At 37.4% G+C, this 24515-nt stretch overlaps 2 protein-coding genes across 2 annotated transcripts in view; both read left to right on the top strand.

Moving 5' to 3' along the window:
* Nucleotides 1-1757: 1757 nt before the first annotated feature.
* scaf4b (SR-related CTD-associated factor 4b) lies at nt 1758-23492 on the top strand. The gene is given in 17 exon segments (XM_079886761.1): nt 1758-1944; nt 2519-2602; nt 2951-2995; nt 3087-3248; nt 3330-3459; nt 6749-6918; nt 7035-7130; nt 7941-8026; nt 8115-8178; nt 8263-8460; nt 8614-8684; nt 12263-12477; nt 12607-12707; nt 14737-14850; nt 17962-18118; nt 18244-18551; nt 18553-23492. Coding segments are annotated over 17 exon segments (2178 nt in total). The 5' UTR covers nt 1758-1908; the 3' UTR covers nt 18694-23492.
* LOC307167274 (uncharacterized protein) overlaps nt 23470-24515 on the top strand; it is a gene marked incomplete at its 5' end in the record, with an annotated part of 21121 nt that continues 20075 nt past the window's right edge. The window contains one exon of the mRNA XM_079886259.1: nt 23470-23670. Coding sequence (XP_079742385.1) covers nt 23470-23670 — 201 coding nt within the window. The remainder of the gene's footprint in view (nt 23671-24515) is intronic.

Raw genomic sequence — 24515 nt, 5'->3', positions numbered from 1 at the left:
TTTTCTCGAAACACAACGACTTTATTCTCGATATTTAATGAGTTTATTCTCAAGATTGTATCTTGACTTTTTTTCTCGAAATTTAACGAGTTTAATCTCGCATTATAATGACTTTAATCTCGAGATGGTTTTATTTTTTTATTATTGCTTGGCCCTAATACTCTTCCGTACTTAACATAACTACGGAAGAGGATTAGGGCCAGGCAATAATAAAAAAATAAAACCATCTCGAGATTAAAGTCATTATAATGCGAGATTAAACTCGTTAAATTTCGAGAAAAAAAGTCGAAATACAATCTTGAGAATAAACACATTAAATATCGAGAATAAAGTCGTTGTGTTGCGAGAAAAAACTCGTTAAATTTCGAGAAAAAAAGTCGAAATACAATCTCGAGAATAAACTCATTAAATATCGAGAATAAAGTCGTTGTGTTGCGAGAAAAAACTCGTTAAATTTCGAGAAAAAATGTTGAAATACAATCTTGAGAATAAACTCATTAAATTTCGAGAATAAAGTCGTTGTGTTTCGAGAGAAAAAGTCGAAATGAAATGTAGAGAATAACGCATTCGATCAGTGTTCATTGCATAGCCTACTGATATCAACCTCATCGAGGTTTCGTGGTTTCCCAGGATACCATAAGACACATTATTAATCGTTGTTGGTTGTGTACGCCTCCATCCACAGAATGTAACGACTGTAACCATCTATACAGCGATTAATGGCAATGCTGTACGGTTTTAGTTTATCATAGCTGTCCATATGCCAGAGTGTATTTGGGCCAGCGCAAGTGGCGTCTTCTCAAGCGTCTCCTTCGTCGAAATTCCACACCTTGAGGATCAACAAGTTTAATAATGCGTCTTATGGTATCCTGGGAAACCACGAAACCTCCATGAATTTCATGTTGGACAAAAGCGAGTACATCGCGCAAATTGGACTGATTTTTTCTTCTAAAAACACCTAGCCGACCTAGACCTAATGTTCTATTCTTTGTTACTGAAAGAAAGTCAAAAATATAGATTGTCTAAGTGATCTAACTCTGCCATGTCCTCTATCAGGTTATTGCAATGAACACTGATCAAATGCGTTATTCTCTAACGTTACATTTCATTTCGACTTTTTTTCTCGAAACACAACGACTTTATTCTCGACATTTAACGAGTTTATTCTCACAATTACTTCGACTTTTTTCTCGAAATTTAACGATTTTTTTCTCGAAACACAACGACTTTATTCTCGAAATTTAATGAGTTTATTCTCAAGATTGTATTTCGACTTTTTTCTCGAAATTTAACGAGTTTTTTCTCGAAACACAACGACTTTATTCTCAATATTTAATGAGTTTATTCTCAAGATTGTATTTCGACTTTTTTTCTCGAAATTTAACGAGTTTAATCTCGCATTATAATGACTTTAATCTCGAGATGGTTTTATTTTTTTATTATTGCCTGGCCCTAATCCTCTTCCGTACATAACTGAGTGACACAAACAACAAATAAAGAAATAATTCTAATAAAGAAATAATTTTTTTTTTGTCATTTATATTGGAAGGTGTATAATTTTAAAACACTGTAAAATTATATCTGTAAAAAAAAAAAAAAAAAAAAAAAAATATATATATATATATATATATATATATATATATATATGAAATAGTGGCTTTACTGTATATTTTCTGCGAGTGACTGACTGAAGTTCCCTGAGGTGTTCCGTCTGTGTAGTGCAGTTGTCCTCCAGTCCGGTGGGCGGCGCTCTGTCCCCGCTCGCTCTACGCGTCTCTACGCTCGCGGAAGGTTGTGTTGAGTTTCTGAGCTTCAATCTCATGCGGCCTCGTCGCGATTATCCATTTTACACATGTTTATTCGGATCCAGGAGGATATATTCAAAGACATATTGAGTTAATATCGCCCATGGACATGGATGCGGTGAACGCCTTTAACGGGGAGGTGAGAATTCGCGTTTTATTCGCCGTTTACCCTTTACCATTAGCCGAGCGCGCGCGCCAAGCTCCTCCAAAACAATCCTTGTTTACGTTTTTTGTTCATTAGTGGATGAATGTCAGACTGTTTTTGCAGCTCAAACGTCTAAATAGTCGAATAAAAACCTAAGTATAACTAAGCAGATATGATATGAGTATGATTAAAGTAAGTTTGTCTAGTGACCTTCGACCTGTTCGTGCTGTGAAATTGCGCATAATTAAGATTTCATTTAGTGATCACATCACACTTATATGTTTATACACATGTTAAATAAGGGATATAGCATATTTTATATCAATTATATCTGGCTGTTGTAATAGAATCGTATATAGAGAGATTTTCCGTGGCGCCCCCTATTGGTTCAAAGACCTGTGTTTGCATGTTCATATTCATTTAGATATTATTTATGTAAACACAAGCTGTTCTTTTTGAGTTTGAGATTGCCAGTAACTGAGCTGAAAGTTTTGAATGTTATGTTGTTCTCAGTTTTGATCTTATATTTCTGATGAGGGTAAACATGTCATCTGTTCCTCCTGTGTAGATGTCGTCCATGATGGACATGACTCCCCCGATCTCTCGAGCCAAGATGATGTCTGTCACCAAAGCAGGAATCAAAGCTATCAAGGTAAGACAGAACAGAAATATGGATGTTGTGAGTTTCACAAAATGATCCCTAATAAATTAGCTGCAAACTGACTTGTCTTTATGCTTCATGTTCCTAATATTTTGAGTTTGTGTTGATTTTTTTTAGAATTTTATCTAAGAAAATGTTTAAAAGCTTTATTTTACCTGCACATCATATACTGATGTTGATGTAAACATTTTATCTAAGGTAGAAGAGAGATGAATTATAATTTTAAATTAAAATTTTTACATGTTTATTTATTTTTTAATTATCTCATAGTTATTGGTGATACTTTTTTGTTGAAATGTTCTTTTGTGACTGAGTTTTATGATTCATTTGCTTTGTTAGCTTTACAAGCACGTTGTTCAAATCGTGGAGAAGTTCATCAAGAGGGTATGTAATAAACTATATATTAACGTTTTATCGTGCTTATGATCGCTGTTAATATGGGAAGGTAAAGATTTATTTGTTTTTGTCCTCTCAGTGTAAACCAGATCTAAAGGTCCCTGGTCTCTATGTGGTGGACTCAATTATCCGACAGTCCCGGCATCAGTTCGGCGCAGACAAAGATTTGTTTGGTCCGAGGTTTTTGAAAAACTTCACTGTGACATTTCAGAATCTTTTCCAGTGCCCAGCCGATGACAAGGTACTGAATAATCCCCTCCAGATTGTACAGTGAATACAGTGAGCTGAATGTCATTGATGGATTTTGTGTGTTGTAATGCAGGGGAAGATATTGCGTGTGTTAACTCTGTGGCAGAAGAACGATGTGTTTGGCATGGACGTCATTCAGCCGCTGTTAGACATGGCCACAGCTCCACTACTGCCCGTTTTAGAGAATGGAACCACAGTTGCCGGTAAATGAGCACAAGAAATAAATGTTTTATGTTTTAGCTGGATCACATTTGTGACCCTGGATCACAAAACCAGTCACGAGTCGCACGGGTATATTTGTGGCAATAGCCAACAATACATTGTATGGGTCAAAATTATCGATTTTTCTTTTATGACAAAAATCATGAGGATATTAAGTAAAGATCATGTTCCATGAAGATATTTTGTAAATTTCCTACCGTAAATATATAAAACATGTATTTTTGAGAGTGAATGCAGCACAATCGAGAACATAAATGGACAACTTTAAAGGAGATTTTCTCAATGTTTCGATTATTTTGCACCCTCAGATTCCAGATTTTCAATAGTTGTATCTCGGCCAAATATTGTCTTATCCTAACAAACCATTCATGTGATGTACTTTCATGTGATGCATTAGGGATGCACCGATATGAAAATTTTGGCCGATAACCGATAATTCTTTATATTTGAAAGCCGGCGATAACCGATATATTGGCCGATAAATCTAAATTTTTCTGTCATTTTTGAGAGACTGATTATAAAAACAAAAGTCTCACAATTAAAAGCCATGTCCCAAGCACACAATTACAACGTTCTCGTTACAATTTTATGTAGCCGATATGACAGAACATTTTGGACTTGTATTTTCCTTTTTTGAAGTGATTCCAATCATATTTCAAGCCATCATGTTGAACAGTGTGCATCTGAAGTGTCTCAGCTGAAGGAAATAATCCATTATTTATCGGCTTTAATGTATCGGACACATTTTCTTAAGGGGCCGATAAAATATAACATAAAAAATTAACATAGATTGGCCGATACCGATATGGTGGCCGATATATCATGCATCCCTAGTTTCTCATCTTTTTATTATGCTTTAACTTTTAGGTTTTGTGTCAAAGTCTTTAAAGTTAAACTATTGTTCAATAGTTTAGGGTCTTTAAGATTTATTTAAATATTTTAATGAAAAAAGTGACTTCAGCTCACCAAGGCTGTATTTATTCAAAAACAGTAATATATGTGAAATATTATTACAGTTTCAATTATGCGTTTTCAATGTGAATGTTTTAAAATGTTTTTTATTTATGTGGTCAAAGCTGAATTTTCAGCATCATTACTCCAGTCTTCAGTGTCACATGATCCTTCAGAAATCATTATAATATGATAATATATATCAAATAATATGCTGTGCTACTTAATGGTCTGTTAAATGTGGAAATCATAAATTATTTGATGATTAGTAAGTCCAGAAAATCAGCATTTATTTGAAATGGAAATCTTTTGAAACATTATAAATGTCTTTACTGTCACTTTTGATCAATTTAATGCATTCTTTCTGTATGTTAACAACTGCAACAAAAAACATATTGACCCTACACTTTTGGATGGTATTACATATATATTTGGCAGAATTCTGATGTAAATACTTTGGATAGTGTTCTGCTTTTGGTCATTGTTTGATATTCTTACGAGAGTTACTGTAACCCAGGGCTTAAAGTATTCCGGCACCGTGCCGGATCTCCGGCGTGCGGCCGTGAGGAAGAAAAAAAAAAAAAATTGCATGCGGTTTAATATTTTCGAGTCAATTGATTTCACCTACCAATCATATGAAAGGAACGCAGCTCTACTAACGTTACAAGCCTATCAGAAGCAGAGCAGGGCGGGGCCTAGCAACACAGTGTGATTGAGATTTATACGTCACGTTAGCGTTGTCGGTGAAAGGAGCGCTAGTTCATGAAGCTTAGGGATGATGTCCTACCCACGGGCGTAATTTCCTATGGGGACACTTTCCAAAATCCCCCCCACCCCCACTCAAATTCGTTTGTTATGATGTTTAACCGCACCGTCCGCACGCCGTCATTGCCACGGAGGAGCAGGACCGAGCCGGTGTAAAATAGCTCACTGAATGTTCTAATGAGCAAGTAGCGGTTGCGGCACAGACAGCGATGAAACGCCAGAAACAACAACAGGTGACTTTAATGTCATCATGGATGAAAAGAATGAAAGGAGATGTGAGTTGGTTGATTCAGTAAATTAGCTCAGGTCAGGATAATCATATTTTCTGTCTACACCTGTTGATAACTGAGCTAACGTTAACATACACTGCTGCTTGGTAACTTCAGACTTAGCTAAATATTTAATTTTAATATTTAATTAAATATTCTGTGTAGCTTACAAAAAAAAAAAAAAAAAAACATTCTGTGTAGGCCTACCATGAAAACGAGTCCACTTTAAACCGCAGCATTTTCTGTCAGCAATGTATGACAAGTAGCCTAACGTTAGTGCTGTCAACGGAAACGCATGCGATTAATTTTTGTCCAGCTTGACGTGTTAAAATATTTATCGCAGCGTCCCGTTCTTTCTGTCATCCTTTGGGTTATATGATCATGCTCTCCTTCACGCAAATGTTTTAAACTATCAATGCGGGAGAAGACAAAAGAGAACGCGCTTGTCAGTGAATGTCCTCCTGAAACACACACACACACACACACACACACAGAAAGACGCGCGCCAGTATCGCAGTCGACAGCGCGCCATCGAGTTCTCTTTCGCGCTTGAACGAACTAACACACACATTTATGCCAAAATGTCAGTTTTGTCGAGTATCTTCACAAGAACAGTCAAATGAGTTAAATACAATCTTAAATGGAAGTGAAGAGTAGAGAATGAGATCCTGTCAGCAGCGGCGGGTATTAAAGTGACAGCAATTCTCTCTGTTAGTAAAGTTGTTAACCAAAGAACAATGGGAACAGAGAAAATTACTAACTGCTCAACGCTTAAGGATTAATCTATTTTTCATTTATAATTTATGCAGTAGGCTACGGACTGTTTTATAAACGTATTCAATTTCTATATAATTCACATCGGTTAGACATAAGGTACAGGTAAATATGACATTTATTATGGGTTTAAGTGAGGATTGTTTACAAAGGTTTTGTTTACAAAAAAAGTGAGGATTTAAGTGATCAAGTTCACTTAAATTAAAAGTTGTTATATTTTTTAAGCCTAATAAATGTTTCAAATTTTGGAAAAATAAATTTTCATCGAGACATAAGTAGCTATATCAGTGATACTGGACTTTATTCATTAACATGCTTGAAAATAAATGGTGCCAATGAAGCCCCCCGCCCCCACACACACAAAAAAATTTCAGGCTCAGGATTTTTTTTCACTTTAACCCCTGTGTAACCTGTATCATATTCAAACTAACAGCCTGTAGTTCGCTGATCTGTGGTTTAAACTGAAGCCTGATCTCTGTTGTTAAACTGCACTTCTCATTGCTCTTTGTAGCTCCTCCAGCTATGCCAGTGGCAGTGCCAGAGCCAGCACCAGCACCAGCACCAACACCAGTACCATTTATTGCAGCTGCAACACCAGCACCCGCACCCGTACCCAACCTTCAGAGCCCAATGCCCCTCGCTGCTGTCGCTCAGCTCCTACAGGGCACAGGGGGCGTAGAGGTAACACAATATTCAACTCGACTCAAATTTATGTAAAAAACACTTTCAAAGTCATAAAAATGAAGTGCTGTGCATAAATTGCTATAAAAAAGTTTAATCTGAGTTATTTTCTTCAGTTACAGCAGCTTCTCCAAACTCTTCAGCAGGGCGGAGGGGCGGGGCTTCCTCAGTCCACGGCCCCGCCTACCGAGCAGAAACCATCATTAGCTAAGGTAAACCATCTGAATGGTTCAGTTTGACCATTTTGACATTATCCTTGCATCCTCTTATGTCTACTTAAAGGTGCTCTAAGCGATGTCACATGTTTTTTAGGCCAAAACTTTTTTTGTCACATACAGCAAACATCTCCTCACTATCTGCTAGCTGCCTGTCCCCTGAACACACTGTAAAAAAATTGTTTTTTGTAGACGGCCCAGGCTCCACAAACGGCAACAAAAACAAACTGGCCCAGCCTGGACCACGAAACATAACAAACAGTGTTCCAGCCAATAACCGACAAGAATGATTTGGAAGTGGGGGTTGTGGTTAGTGCACGTGCACATGAAGGGGGGTGTGGGGAGTGGAGGAGAGAGAAGCATGAAGAGGGAAGTTAGCTAGAGGAGAGATGTCCTAGACAACGAAAACAACTAACGTTAGAATTATGTTCTTGAGAATTTTGATATGGCCGACACACGACCAAAGAGACGACGTTCCGATGAACAAATAGCAAAGAAGAGAGAAAAGGAGGAGGAACGTGCAAAGTCCCGAATTTACATCGGAAAAGCCTGTTTCAGGAAGCACGGAAGGGGGGGGGGGATGAGGAGGATGGAGGGTCGAGCTAGCCTCCGTTTTGTTCGACAATACTTTGAACGTCAACAAGAAGTGACGTCACCCAACATCGCTTAGAGCACCTTTAAGGAATAAATGGAGTTAAATCTGGAAGATATCAGCAGTTCTTATGCTATATATAAACCACAGAGCTAACGCATGGTTTGGATCTGTTAATTCACTGTCTGTAACATTGTGTTTCTGGTTTGACTCAGTCTCTGCTGGATCGATTTGATTATGATGATGATCCTGAACCTGTAGAGGAAAAGACTGAACCAGCCCCTGCTGCTCCCATTACCATGTAGGACATGAATAAACTCTGTTCACATACAGTGAAATATCATTTGATCCCCCCCCAGGTATTTAATTAACATTGTAATTTTTTACAGAAACCTCCCTCCAGAATTACAGCAAGCTCTGCAAGCTCATCTTCTAAGTCAAATTGCTAACCAGGTATTAATTCTGGCCGACGGAGCTTTAAAGAATAAGGACTTGTCAAACATATTGTATGAAATTAAAGTGTTTCCTCACGTCCAGACACAGATGCAGGGTCAGATGGTGTCGCAGGGTCAAGTGCCGTCCCAGGGTCAGATGGTGTCGCAGGGTCAAGTGCTGTCCCAGGGTCAGATGGCACCTCAGGAGTTCCCATCGATGGTTCAGACCCAGATACCAGATAACCCTCCTCAAACCTTTGATGAGAACATCATACAGCACAGTACAACCCAGCAGCCACAGGTACAGAACATCAAGATATTAATAGCTCAACATCCTCACCAGTCCAAGCTCTTATTGAAACTCAAATGCTAAAACGATTCTAAAATCAGTTTGCCCATATTTACACGTCAGTGAGGCTAAAATCACATGCATAATTCCTTTGACCCATTTCAGGATTCAGCTGAGACAGAACGCTCGGTACATGATGGGAGAGATCGAAGACACGGCAGGCGAACAGGATCAAGGTACGTTCTCTGAGTCTTATAATAAAAAAACCTTGACAATGTTAGTAAATCACTCACATATGCAACTAAATTTTCATGCTAGGTGATTAAATAATGTCTATCATCAGCCACTGGCTAATAAATTGTTCGATTAGAGGCTAAGTATATGTTCAGCACTGATATATTTCCACTCGTCTTGAACACTCTGACTAAATGCTTAAGAGTTTTGCTCTCTGTCTTTAAAGCGCACTTCCAATTCATCTTACTGTAAACTCGAATCACTCATGAAAATACTGTAGTAATTATATTACATTAATGGGCTATAGTGCATTTAAAGGGGTGGTTGAATATGATTTCACTTTCTGACTTTAGTTAGTGTGTAATGTTGCTGTTTGAGCATAAACAACATCTGCAGTTACAACGCTCAAAGTTCAAAGCAAAGGGAGATATTTTCTTTTAAAGAAATCGCTTTTAAGGACTACAACAAATGGCTGGTAGGGACTACACGACATTCCTCCCAGGTTCATGACATCACCAACCCTAAAATTGACAGAAAAAGGACACAAGCTGTTGAAGCTCCGCCCTCTGTGCTGGTAGCAGCAGCTCATTTGCATTTAAAGGGACACACAAAAACTGTGCGTTTTTGCTCACCCTCAAAAAGTGGCAATTTGAACATGCTATATAAAAATATTTGTGGGGTATTTTGAGCTAAAACTTCACATGCACACTCTGGGGACATCAGAGAGTTATTTTACATCTTGTGAAAAGGGCATTATACCACCCCTTTAATGTTAGTGCTCTCATACATATGATTACTCGTGTTAAATGGATATTTTGCTTTTAAGGTGATGATACACAGGGCAACTTTTTGAGCAATGTTGCTGGGCAATCTTGCCGAGTGATTGTTGCTTGGGCACTTTCCCATTGAAAATGGGCAATAAATTGCTATCTAGATAATTTAGATGGGTCGTGGGCCCTGTGTCTCATCTGGTTGCCCGTTGACAGCAACGTTGCCCAGCAATATTGCTCAAAAAGTTGCCCTGTGTATCATCACCTTTACACTTAATTTATAACAAATTATTTTATTTTTTTTAGCAAAATGTGTATTTTAGTCAGAATTATTTCACTCCTAATGTACTGCGTCTGTTTGACACTTGCGCCGACCGGTGCTCTTTCATTGAAGAGTGTGTAGTTTAGCAAGTCCCGCTTGTTGTCAGAATATGCAAAATGGAAATACTCACTGGACTTTCTAACATTTACAGATAAGGTTATAAACAATCAAATATAAGATGTGCGCTGAGGAAAACACGTGTCAGAGGCATTAATCATCACAGGGCTTAACGGGTCCAAAAACTCAAACAGACCCGGACCCTTCTGTTGGACCTTGACCCTACTGGACCTGATAGACAAATTTTGTATCTCGAGTCAACTTACATTATAATAACTTTGACTGTTTGCCATTTAAACTATAATAACTACTAACTATAATAATGATTGCTCATTCAGTGCCACGGCCGCTGCGATCATCTCTGAGCCGAGTCTAGACCAAACATTTTAGATTTAACAAGATGGTTCATTCATTATATTATTAAAAAAATTGGTGAAAGAAAGTGTCTTGCTTGAGACTGCACATGCGCGTGAGCTGGAGCAACCTGAAATATAAGCTTTTTAACGCAATTTAAGCGTCACAGAAAACATTCATGTGACAGTTCATCTCAGATTTAGTTGCTGATTTGAAATATGTTAAATATGAGTGTGCGAGGCTGCAAGCAGTTTTTGAGATTTGATTTTGAAGTTGGTTTGCATTTAATGTTGCACACAATAGGAACAGGAAAACTCATGATCACTGTGCGTTTGCGTTAACTCTGCCCTCTCTGCTTCTGACGGCTCGGGTCGCTTGTGTTTTTGTTCACCTTATTTCCTGGCTCACACTTTTCTCATCCTAATTTTACAAGTTGCAAGTTACTAAACACACGCATAGCACTGACTGGCTCTGATCACGGCCAGGTGTTGTCAGATCGACTCGGGTATTACACACTGTTAAACGGACTCGGGACCCGAAGTAATTGGGCCCCGACCCGAAAAAGCACATCGCCGCGTGGCTGACCATTTAAAATATCAGGTCCTCCGTGCAGACCTCTATAGCCCCTTTCACACAGCGCGTTGATCCCGGGAAATTGCCGTAAAATTGCTGAGTGCCTTCTGTGTGAACGCAAACACGTCCCGGGATCGATGCCGGAATGGGGACCTAGTAACATTGCCAGGATCAGTCCCGGAACAAAAGCCAGGACCAATGCCGTAAGGGGTGTGTCGTAATGACGCACATCGCGCGACTCTGTTGCTCTTAGAAGAAAGTTTGTGTTCGTCATCAACAAAGAAAGAACAAAAAAATGTTTGCAAACTGGAATGAAGCCGAGACCAGGAGCTCCTTACTATCCGCGCTGAAGCTGGGATCATTCGCCAGCTTTGTGGAGCGGTACACGATGCGTTAGTGTTCGTGTTATAGATGCATACGTTACATGTCACATCCTGACGTCACGTGTCTTTACGGGATGTGTGTGAACGCACTCACAGATTCTGGGAAAATCACTGGCAGTGTGAATGAACCAAAATCAAACACGTTTGACGCATTACACAAAATCAAACATTTTTTGACACATTATCCGTGTATTTTCCGGAATCTCTGTGTGAAAGGGGCTTTAATCACACGCATCTGTCAAAGCACAACAGGGCAAGATGCTGTAAATGCTTTTGTTTGAAGAGCTTATAAAGCATGTTTCAGACATCTTGGATCATGTGCCTTTACTGCAGTAGCTCACTCTGTGTTTTCCATTTGTGTTATGTCCATAGCATTGTGTTATTCACTATAGTAAAGCGATGTGACTGGCTGATGTTGGCAGCGCATAGACTCGACTAATCAATAATCAAATTTGTTGTGGATTATTTTCATTATTGATTTTAGCGATTAGTTGTTTCAGACCTAGTCTTAAAGGGATATTTCACCACTGGAAAGATGCATGTGTATTTAAATTAGGTCATTTATGTAGTAGAAATGTGACATTAGAAGTTGGTGTCTTCTAGACTGAGAAAAGCCAGAAAAGTATTTTTGGATGTGGATGAAAGACAACAACTCCCAGAATGCACTTGCTTCACTGCCCTATGAGGCCATTCCCAAGCCACGCCTACCGGTTACAGAGGGCAGTGTCGGAAGAAATGATACAGCTAGGCTACTAGTCGACTCGAAACTTATGGTGAGATCCCCCTATGGGCGGGTTGAAGACATGCGGAACGAGCTCCTCCTACTGGCTGGAGTCTCTCGCCTCTGGACAGAAAAGCCTCCGATGATGCTAAATGATGATTTTTGCGTCATCTGAGGTTTTTTTCCAGACACACAATACAGAAATCTCTCGTCTCAGGGGGACATGAGAGAGGGAAGCACGGTCATTCGAAAATACTACCGGGTTTCTACTGATACAAAGCTTAATGCTAATCGGTGAAGTATCCCTTTAATGTAAAAAGCTGTGCTATTTTATGAAGATAAGCTGATTTGTTGGAATCATTCATATTTTCAAAATGTTTCAAATGTTGTATTTCTCCAGGTCTCCACGGAGACGATCGTCTTCACACTCGCGCAGATCGCGGTCCGGTTCCCGTTCCCGCAGAGAACGCTCAAGGTATCATCGCACACGCTCCCGGTCCAGAGAGCGTCGAGGACGCTCACCACAGCCACGCTCAGAGGAGAAGAGAGACCGGGAGAAAGAGCGAGAGCGGAGACAGAAAGGGTTTCCGCCCATCAAGAAGGAAACTCTCAGCGGTGAGAACGCCACCATATGTTACAGCTGTTTCTGGCTACAATTCTTGTAAACATGAAGTAGAATATAGATTAATAGCCATCTTTTTTGCACTGATTGTTAATTGTCAAGTGATTGTTATTGTTCTGCAGTCTGCAGTACTACATTATGGATCGGACAGCTGGACAAAAAGACTCAACAGCAGGACATCATGAGTCTGATGGAGGAGTTCGGACAGATCGAGTCCATCAATGTATGTATAGATCAGTCATATCAATGAATACGCTACCGTTTACAAGTTTGGGCTCAGCAAACTTCTTTTATTTTAAAAGAATTGAATGATTTTATTCAGCAAGGATGAATTAAATTGATCAAATGTGAGAGTAAATACATTTTAGAATGTTATAAAATATTTCTGTTTCTAACAAATGCTGTTCTTTTGAACTTTCTATTCGTCAAAGTATCCTGAAAAATATTTATCACCGTTTCTTCAAAAATATTAAGCATTTAAATATTAAACTGTTTTTGATGATAAGAACTTTTTCTTGAGTACCAAATCAAACATATTAGAATGATTTCTGAAGGATCATGTGACCTATATTTTAAATTGTAGTAATATTTCACAATAATACTGTTTTACTGTATTTTTATCAAATAAATGTAGCCTTGGTGAGCATAAGAGACTTCTAAAAAAACATTAAAAAAGACCCCCATGTTTTTAAGGTAGTTTAAGCAGTTTAAACCGTAGCTCTGTGATTGAAGCATGTTCCCAAAGTGAAAACTGTTTCTAATAGTAGGCAAATGCTTTGAAAGCCTTGAAATGTAACTTTTGTTTTTTTCTTCAGGAAAATCAATGTAATGTATTTGTCCAATAATTTTTTTATATTAGAATTTTTTATTTTTTATTTTGAGGGAATTTAATGATACTATGCAATATTTATACAATTGTTATGAGCTATTTTTTCAATTAAAATTAATATAATATTTATTATTTTTCAATAAATGCAATATTTCTTTTAAAATCCATTTTTAAGTGAGAATAGTGCCATATGGAGGTGTTAAAATAAAACTTGTGTAATGTCATGGTGTAACCATTTAGGTTTTGCATATAGAAATATATTTAGGCATTCTAAAAGACTACTCTTTTGGCAAGGTTTAGACATTTTTTGTTAGTTTAGTATCAGATTTTGCATTATGATTACAATAAAACAACATTTTGTTAGAAATGGAACACATGGGAAGCTTTTTAATTACTCAGTTTTTGATTGATAATTTAAAAAAATCTAAGGAATAGATAGTGATAATTCAAAACAAACATTGCAATTAATTGCCATTTTGTCTAATTGAATTCAATAAATTGAAATAAAACTTCAGAAAGGAACCACAATTATGAACTAACAGCAAACTAACATAACAGCAAACACAATCAATTCATTTCTATGTGTGTGAGCAAGAGAGAGATAGAGACTCTTGTATTTTTTTTTCATTTATTGATTTTATTTCACATATTTTCAAAATTTGCTGTCTTGCAGTCTTACCAGTTAATGTGTGTGCGTGGGTGTCTTTTTGAAGAAGATTAACCCCTTCATTGCTGTGTTTTCTTGCATCATGGCCGATTTGTATTTTGTACCACCAAAAGATCCTCTGATTTTTGGGATTTCCCCATTCTTTTCCTATGTCTGTCATTTTTGACCATGAAAGGTATGAAAATGTATCTACTTCACACATTATGATAAAATGATAAATTCATCAGGTCATAAAGTACCAAGTGTTACTTTTTTCCCCGACCCTTTAACATATCCGAATCATGTGCATAATTTGTTTTGTGTGTGTGTTCACATAGCGTATGTGACAAAAGTCACCAAATGTCATCCCATTCCGATGAAGCAAAAAATGATATAGGAGGGATAATTATATAGCTGGTTTTGGCTACAAAATAAGGCAGTATCACATGTGAAGAAGGAAGTCCCAGAATGCATTGCACTTTGTGTTTTTATTGTATATGAGACTCTAATAGGTCTCTTATAAGGTTCCATTTCAGTTAGGATGTAGTTGTCTATTTAGACAGCAAGGCTGCTTACTATATGTTGGAACAGAGCCTTTATGTAAAGCCTGCAATTTGCATCTCCTCCACAATGGAAATGTTGCATACAGGAATAGTCAAATGTGACTTTTGAGTCAAATGTAAAACATGTTTTTTTTTTTTATTATCATTTCCATTGCTTATTTGTGGTTACATTTTCTTAACATAATATTTCAAATGTCTCTTTGATCCTGTGCAGATGATTCCTCCCAGAGGTTGTGCCTACATCGTCATGGTGCACAGACAGGACGCCTACACAGCCCTGAACAAACTCAGCAGAGGGGCTGTTAAAGTCAACCAGAAGTCCATTAAGGTACCGTGACCAACCTTTTATTCCTGTCCCACAGTGTTCTTGGGTTAAAATGTTCCTTGTCAGGGTTATTATTACTGATTATATGACTCTCTTGAATACATTTAGCGCATGCTTTTATCCAAACCAGGAACATAACAAGCCGGTCATCACAGAACCAACAGTATACAATGCCAGGTTTATTAAAGAGATCATATTATGCCATTTTACAAAGCCTTGATTTTGTTTTTGGGCTTTACTCGAATAGCTTTTCATGCTTGAGTGTTCAAAAAAACGTATCATTTTCCCCATATTCTCCATTGTTGCAGCTCCTCTCTTCTCAGTCTGTCAGTAACGCTCTGTTTAGTTCCTGTCTCTATGAAGCCCCTCCTTCTGAAAAGCACAATGAGCTCTGATTGGTCGGCTGAACCAGTGTGTTGTGATTGGTCAAGCGCCTCGAGCATGTTTGGGAAATGTCCCGCCCCTTACCATAACCTCTAATTTCAACACTGGGGCTGTGCAAAAAAAAAAAAATTTCTATTAATTGTTTTTTAAAATGTGGTCAATACTATATCGATTCTCAAAAGCCATGAATCGTTTTTTTCCCATATTTATTTCCGCAAATATTAAAAATAATATCTGATTGATGTTAATCTTATTTCTAGTCTTGTCCACTAGATGTCATCCTCTTATTTACCTTACGTGATGTTACAGCGGGGACCCTGTCCCTGCATGATCACCAAAGTTTATCATTTGCAGCGTTTTCAAGCCTTGCCAATTTAAGCATTCAAGCGCAAGAGAAACACACCCAAAGCACACACAGCTGCGCGAGACAGCATGCAAATAATATTATGAATTATTTCACGCCTCCCTCCACTTAAACAGACAAATTCACACAAATTTATCTCAAAATATGAGTATCCAAGTAAAAATAGTTGGTTGTGGCTGAAGTAACCAGTAGAGAAAGAAAACGTGTATCATTATTGGATTTGTGCATTAGTCTTAAAGCGACAGCAACCAAATATTCCTGCAGCAGTCTGTGTTTTAATGTTAATCAAACTCCAAAAGACAAAGAGAAAATCACTCCCTGCTCTTCACTGAATATATTTTGTGTATCTTTAATAAGGATTAACCTTTATTTAATTTGCACTGTTAAGATTATATGCAGTGTCATTTTACATTTGATTACTTAATTAAATTTTTGTTCCTGAAAACTACTGTTAAATAGGGCTGTGTATTGGCAAGAATCTGGCGATACGATACGTATCACGATACATGGGTCACGATTCAATATATTGCAATATATTTCGATACTGTGCATAAGGCGATATATTGGGATTTTTTAAAAGTAAAATATATTAAAAATATTTTAAAAAAGACATGATGTGCATAAAAGTCAAAGAAGTTTACTTTAGGTAAACAATTCAGTACACAGAAAATCAAACTGCCAGTTTGGGATTGTGGTTCACAGGTTCTTAGTGAGCAAATTTTTATATGCTCAAGTAGGCCATAATAAAAGAAAATAGGTACAGCCCCTGTCACAATACAAAACAACAACGTGAACTGGACGAAAATGAATGAAAGTGGATGAAAGTGAACAAAATGTGTCATATATTGAAATCAAGTTTTATGTGATAAAAGATTTTAAAAGAACTGGACGCGCGAATGAGGCGAACCGCGCCGCGCTAAACGCCTCGTGCCGCAGGACCTCCAGAGGCGCGTAAACGCGTCTTTGCATTGACTTAACATTGAAATCACTCGCGCCAGATGCTCTTTTCGCGTTTGGTGGGAACGATGCACGCGATTACATTTAGAAATAGACAAGCTTTGTTTCCAAATGCACCAAGCAAAGATATCCTTTCAATTGTATAAACTTTTATAAAGCCAGCCAATATAATCACAATAAACACATCCAAAATGAAATATTTAACATATACGCAACGTCTAATTTGTAAACAAAATGATTTACGCACTAAATCCATCATAAACTCCGGCACAATTTGCATATGTTTAAACTCTCAAGACAGACGTCACATCCCGAACCTCACAGCAATTGGCTGCCGACTGCGTTTTTCGCTTGATATTTGTATAAAGGAACTGTCTAACTTTTTGACGCTCTCGGTCGCTCTCAACGCTTTCTCCGGTCCGCTGTCAATCCTAAAATGTCCAGTGGACACGCACCGTTATAGGCGAGCCTGGCGAGGACACTGGTGCGTCTCAGCATAGCTATCTAGTGGTAGGGATTTAAACAACATAAACGTGAACCACAACCACTGTCTTACGGTCCTACCATGAATATTTTTGGACGTAAAAAAAAAAAAAAAAAATCGATATTGCGTTTTTGAAAATCGATACAGTATTGCAAAATAAAATATCGCGATACTCAGGTGTATCGATTTTTTCTTACACCCCTACTGTTAAACCTACCTAAATAACTTTAAAAGCACTGATTATTTCATTTGTGTCTTTGTTCTATTGTATTTATTTATTTATTTGTGCTGTTGCTTAAGTTTAATTATTGGTTCTTTTTTATTAATGACTGTTTACTTGTCTTTAATAATCTTTGAAATGTATATTAGTTAGTAGTTTTAGCTGTGGTATTGAAAAATGGAATCGAGAATTGTTAAATTTCACTGCTATCTAAAATATTGGGTGTCATAGCCTTATTTATCACAATACAAGGATGCATAGGTCAAAAAAAAAAAAGAGTCCTCTTTAAACTAAAGCTAGATTAGGAAACGATACATAATTCTGAATGCTTGATTCTGGCATTCTGTGGCTGAATATATTTTGTATAATTGACCATTGCTTTAGATTAGAAGTTGATTTCCTAGTACCTAGCTTTGCTAGTTATATATGTCTCTTGCATCACTCTGCACTCTTCTTCTCACATAATTAATTTATTGGGTAAGTAAGAAATACATTTTTCTAATGATTGTCATTTTACATGAATGGACTTCCACATGCACAAGTCCATTCTTTACATGACAACCATGCAATAGTCTTTGCGTTTGTTGTTAGATTACTTGCGTTACTTTGATTGATTGTCCCAGATCTCATGTTTGAATGCGTAGCACCACTTGCTTGTTTTGAATCTATGTGTGGGCAGTTGTTTGACTTGTTCTCCTTGATCAGATCGCATGGGCATTGAATAAGGGCATAAAGACGGACCTGAAGAAGTACTGGGACGTGGAGCGGGGCGTCACTTATGTGCCCTGGGAAAAAGTCAAACCCGATGGTATCCTGAATCTTCAAGAAGGAGGCATGCTTGACTCGGAAACACTCAAATCAGGTAAACGCCGACAAATGGCCTTTCTTTACATGCACAGCTTCTATTGTTTGTTTGCCTAATTTCAAAAGGCATAACGTGAATGTATGTGACTTTTGTTTTTAAAATGACTTTAATTTGATCCTTAGAGTGGAAAAGTGCTGTGTCCAAACTGGTTGTGCCAGTAAGAGAGGGACCTGAAGGAAAACAGGAAGATGGAGCTGCACTTCCAGCGGTATCACAGGTAAAATATGAGGGGTTTCCTACAGAACTCCTCAAGGGTGTTAGGTGTCTCGTTCAACTTTTCTGCTCTCGTTTTGTCACGTCTTCGGCATATAGTAGGCAAACAGTGTTTCTGTGTCATTTGCTTTGCACTGACGGTTTACTGGTGCATGGTTGCCATCATATCTGGCCAATGAAGAGCCATAGAGCTCAAAATAAAGCAAGGTTAGTGTCATGACTGTCTAGTTTTCTTTCCGTGTTTCAGCAACATCGCTTTCAATGACCGTTTTTGTCAAAACACAAGATCAGTGTCCAACTACTGTACTATAGTAGAGCTGATTTTGCATAAATGTGTTGAGCCAATCAATGATGGTTGACATGTTGCAAACACTCTCCTCTAAATCTGTCATATGTGTTTTAGATGGACCAGGTTGCTTTTTAAGAAACTTTTGAAGACTTTTCACACTAGGGCTGCCCCCTAATGGTCGACTACATTTAATTTAGTTGGTTAATCGTAGGAAGAAGAAAAAACCTCCTCTGGAATTGGAGAAGTCACACAGTGACAGATCGTTAACACTGCTGGTCCATGCGGGAATATATCGGGCAGAAAATCCAAAGTGAGGGATCATTTTGAGAGGGTAAAGAAGCAAACTTTTGCCTATCATTAAATGATCTCAAACGGTCTAACTTTAGCCACACATGGCCGCTCGTTCTAACATTAATGTGCGCTATTATTAGGCGCGTATCCAAGTGTTCGTGCAGAGTGTGGAAGTTAAATTCGAAATGCATCTTCTCAAAGGCCGGCTACATAATGAACAAAACACAGAGCTTCCTTCTCTCTGACAAAGTGGACAAACTTGTTCCTTTTTCTCATAATATGAAGAGAAATAGTGACTGTGAGTCGGTTATCTGCTATATATTTTATTTATTTGTTTTATATTTTGTATATTTATTTGGTTTGTGTTCTGACATGAGTCTTCATTCGATGTTGAGGCTACTTGTCCGTCGGCCTGATATTTCTCTCATACGTGTGTTAGTTTGCTTTATTTATTAGTTTGTTTATAATTTATCTTTATGACCTACATTTTAGAAGTATTTAATTTTAGATAAGGGTGTTATTATTATAATAGGTTATTTTGTTTGCATTCTGTTCATGTGATGTTTGCCGATGTTGCGGGAAGCTTTATGCACATGCTTAAATTTATATTTTAAATGCCAAACTAATCGACTAATGGCTTAAATGAATGACTAACAGTCGACTAGGCAAATCTTTAGTCGGGGGCAGTCCTACTTCATACTAGGAGTTAGAGCAGCACGATTAATCGTTAAAAGATTGCGAACCTGGCATGCGATCTTATTCCTAAATAACAACGATTCAGCTATGTCTATTAAACATTTGTCAAGTACGATCACAGCGATTTAAATCTGTGTCTGTGCTGCCGCTGAGCCAGAGAGAGCAGGTGTCACGTATAGGTATGAAAAAGCTCCACAAACACACCATATGATTATGATTCTGTTACGATAATTTAAATTCACAGAAGTACTGGGATAAAAGTTTATAGTTCGGTAATAAACACTGATGTATTGTCTACGTTAGTGATGTTTTTGAAAGTAACTTGACACTTCAAATATAGTGTGAATTACACCAGTAGGTGGCGACAAGTGACTTAAAAAATGTATTTGTCATTGAATCATTCAAACCGATTTAAAAAAAAAAATCATTCAAATGAACTAAATATTTTTTAAATATACTGCAGCAATTAACATTTTATCAGAACCTCTAGTAAATAATGTGTTTTTTTTTTGTTTAGTTTTCTATTCAGAATCGCTGGAGAATTGTGATCTCTATTGTGATTCTCAATTTATCATGCAGCTCCACTAGGAGTGTAACGGTACACAAACATGATGGTTCAGTACGTACATTGGTTTTGATGTCAGTACAGCAGGGTGAAAAATAAACATGTTTATTATTATTATTATTATTAAACAGTGGTTTACAGAACAAAGTATGTATGTTCATAAATATTGCTGCAACCAACAGCAACATATACTGCAGTTTTATGTTGCTGTCGTAATTGGGGAAGAGATTTGAAGTGCTTAGACTTTTGGATGAGAAATGGATTTCGCTTTCGTTTATGGAAATCTTCAAAGATAAACCTAGACTCGCTTGCTGTCCGAATAATCCTTTGTGAAATGGCAATACTTGTGTGAATTTGTTACATTTACAGGTAAGTGTACAACCGTAAGATGTAAGTGTGCTGAGGAAAGCGCATCTTAAACGCATTAAACAATACACTCATATGACCGTAAGGCAAGCCACTAAGCACTTAAGTGTTTGCAACATCAAAGTATATCAATATAAAATATATTGTCACTTCCTAGGGGGGAAACTCAGAGTTTGACAACACAGAGGAGATTTGCACGTGCAGTAGTTAAAACAACACTGTGTTCATTCGGTACACATGCGTACCGAACTGTAGACTCGTACTGAATATGTGTACCGTTCCACTCCTACTTCATACTCTATTGAAGTTCTTTGATGTGGATTACAAATGTTTTTTTTATTTGGATTGCTGCTTAAAAATGCACCAGGAGACTATACTCGAGATCAAAAACTCACTCCATTTTTAGTAAACGTAATTTTCCGACTTTAGATTTGACCCAAAAGTTTGACTATTTGCAAGATGAGGACGGTGTCAGTGAGCAATACAGTAGCTTTAAACAGAAATAATGACATGCGCAAGCACAAAGAGACTGCATTATTAATTTTTGTCTTTTCTCAACTGGTTTCTTGTGATCTTGACAATTTCTTGGCAAAAAACAGTGTTACAGTAATGCATGGCCTCCAGATATCTAAATGACTATCATTCTTGCACAGTTAGCATAAAATATTTTCTGCATATTTTCATTTCCATTGTTTAGTTACTATTAGAAGTGCCTTATAAATAAATGAACTTCTGCATTAGATGGATTTCTATTTTTATAGCATTTCAGCAAGCTCAATTCGGTACACGGGGTGTTTCTGTTCAGGTGGCTCTAGAGTCTGGCCAATAGCAACTGTTAACATAGTTTACTGTTCTGTGCTGTATCTACAAGTGACGTTCACTGGCGCCTCACATGCTTGCACTCCATAACACACTGAAGCTCAGAGGTGGCCAGGAACCAGGGGTTTAGGAGTCACTTTAAAGAGAAACCAGACTTTTTGTGCATCACTGGTGGATTTAGACAGAAGGCGGAAGAACAAATGCTGGGAAAACCAAAAGAGGACAACAGGTGGGTTCAGGGAATGCAAGGAGACTCAATCATAGGTAGTCGTATTAATGATATTACAATACCATTCTGTTTATTGTAAAAAGAAAAGTTAATGAGAGTTTGAGTGTAGAATAAGGTGTTTCCAGCTGGTGAATTAGTTATTGTAAACTATGTATAGGTGGAAATTGTGTGTATAATAGTATAATTTTAAATAGTTTTTATCATTTTATCATTAAAATTTAGTCTAACTTTAATACAAGCTACATGACAAAACAATGTGCCACACTGAAGCTACTTCAGTAGTTTTTTGTTAGTAATGTGTGAAATATTAAAAGCTAAAAAAAAAATTACAAAAAATCTCTAAAAAGGTACAACTAACTTGTGTGAGAGTCTTGAGGAAATTAAGAAAAGGGAACATGTACATACGGGCAAAAACACCTCTGAAAATTGTACATTTAAAACAATCTGTATTCTCTGTGCTTTAAAGTACCTTGTCACCATTTCACCGAGTTGTTAACCATTGAATCACTCCGACCAGTTCAGCCAGTGAGTGAGTTGTCTGACAGATTCAGTGATTCACAAACTGACTGATTCATTAAACTGACCTACAATTATTAGTTCTCAAATCAAATATTTGCTAGTCCTTGATTAGACTCGACTGAACAATAGTAAACTCAACTTGAAGATAATCTTGGTTTCAACTCACAATGGATCAAGTCAAAATCCAAAACTTGTCATGGCAATTGTCATGAGTTAAAGAGAAGAAATATGTTCATGTGACTTAAAGGGGCTATCATGTTTACAGTGAATAAAATGTTATAAATCAGGCCAATGACATTCTGGGACAGTACAAGAATATAGATAGGAGTTAAACTGTAAAGTTTTGTGTATGTAAGTGCTGCAGAAGTGGATCGGTACAGGGGAAAAAATCACTAATAAAACAGTTAAATGTGTAGTTTAGATGTTTTCTCTCCACTATTCTAAAAGAAGACCTTATGGAAGCAAAATAGTCTATGAAAAAACTATGGTTTTGCCTGTACCGTCTTGACTTAATCGTTAGAAGAAGCCTTCGGTACTGAAAACTACATCTCAGATTGGCCTTGTTACTGAGAAACGTAGTTTAACTATTAACTTTGAAACTTCTGCTGCCTAACAGTGGTAAAGTTACCCAATGGTTTTCCACTGGTAACTTCTGCCTGGTGTGTGGCTTTCAAGTAAGTTAAACAGATAATGTTGTGGATGATATTAAATGCACACTTATGCTATAGTTAAAAAATAGTTTTGTTAGTAAAAATAAACATTCGTTTAAACCAGTGGCTCTCATTTCTAGTCCGACAGCACCTCACATTTTGTATGTCTTGTTTTATCTGACATCAGTTCATGGAGCTTTTGGTGATTTTTAAATCAGTTGTTAAATAAGGCAAACGTACCAAATGTGTAGATAATGTCCATAAATTCATCAAACAATCCAGGAGAGCTCTGTTCAAACTAATGACTGTGCATATTAAATTACGCGTCGGTGAATGTTGTAAGAGTTCTGCTTTTGAACGGAGTGAAATCATCAATATTCTCCAGTGGACTCTCAAAGGTGGTGCTGGATTTGGGATCTCCTCCTGCTTTGCGGTTCTCCATGAAGAACTCCAGTGGGAAGGTAAACGGTCATTGACTCCAGGACAGTAGTTGATAGCTGATTCCAGGGCCATGAACTTCTCTCAGCCACATACACATGGAAAGGTAATGGCTTGATGCCAGGTTGAATGAAGTTTTAATCCAGTTTAGTGAAATGATTGGATTGTTTTCCATGTTTGAAGATCGCGAAGCATTACATGCGTTGCAGTTTTAAATCACGTTTTCATTGTTCAGCCAGTCGGATTCAAATCCGAGAATGAAATGCGGCAGCAATGACACATGTAGATCGACGAGATGAGGCCTTATTTCTGCGGATCCATCGCAACGATGGCCTCGTATTCCTGCGGACTGAGTCTTTCATGATACAGCATCACCAAATGGTGATTGGTCGGAATCGGCTGGAATCATTTTGGTCGAGCAACCAGGATATTCTGGACCGTCTGCTCTCTTTCCTCGAAGGAACCAGAGATTTGGTAAGGTGAAATTTTCTTTTACTCCGGTTCAGCCGCTGATTTTAGGCCACGCTTAATGGCCTTTTTTTTTTGTTTTTTTTGTGCTATTCATACCCCCTACACAAAATATGACTTTGTGCTGAATTTGAACATGCACTAAAAATGCTGAGTTGGACAAACCCAACCATTGGTTTCAACTTTTTAAAGTTTGAAACCTGGGTTTATCCATATTTTACCTAAACATGGGTTGAAACAACGCAAAATTATATATTTTTTTTGTGTGGCTAAAATGACAGACCTATTCATTATGCCAATCTATTCAAATGGTTAAGTCTTAAAGGGTTAGTTCACCCAAAAATGAAAATTCTTGTCAATAATTACTGACCTCCATGTTGTTCTAAACCTGTAAGACTTTCATTCATCTTCGGAAAACAAATGAAGATTTTTTTGATAAAATCGGAGAGCTTTGTGTCCCTCCATTGACAGCTACGCACATATAAATATTCATTAACTCACTCAAGCATGTTCGTTGATGTGCGAGAACCATTGAGGTTCATTCTCGTGTTACGCAGCAAGTTTGAGCTTCTGTTTGTTTGGTGATCAATGTTTATATGTGGATAAAAGCCTAAATTCAATCTGTTCTCTGTGATTTTGGACTAAACCGCTCAATTCATATGGATTAGTTTTACGATCTCTTTATGAAACTTTTTGAAGCGTCAAGGTGGTAGTGCATAGACTATCAATGGAGGGATAGAAATCTCACAGATTTCTTCAAAAAGATCTTCATTTGTGTTTCCGAAGGTAACCTAACGTCTTACGGATTTGGAACGACATGAGTGAGTAATTAATGACATAATTTTCATTTT

The sequence above is a fragment of the Squalius cephalus genome (genome assembly GCF_949319135.1).
Source record: "Squalius cephalus genome assembly, chromosome: 11".
Classification (NCBI taxonomy): Eukaryota; Metazoa; Chordata; class Actinopteri; order Cypriniformes; family Leuciscidae; genus Squalius; species Squalius cephalus.
The sequence above is the reverse complement of the archived record's forward strand: the minus strand, read 5'-3'. Positions and strand labels throughout refer to the sequence as shown.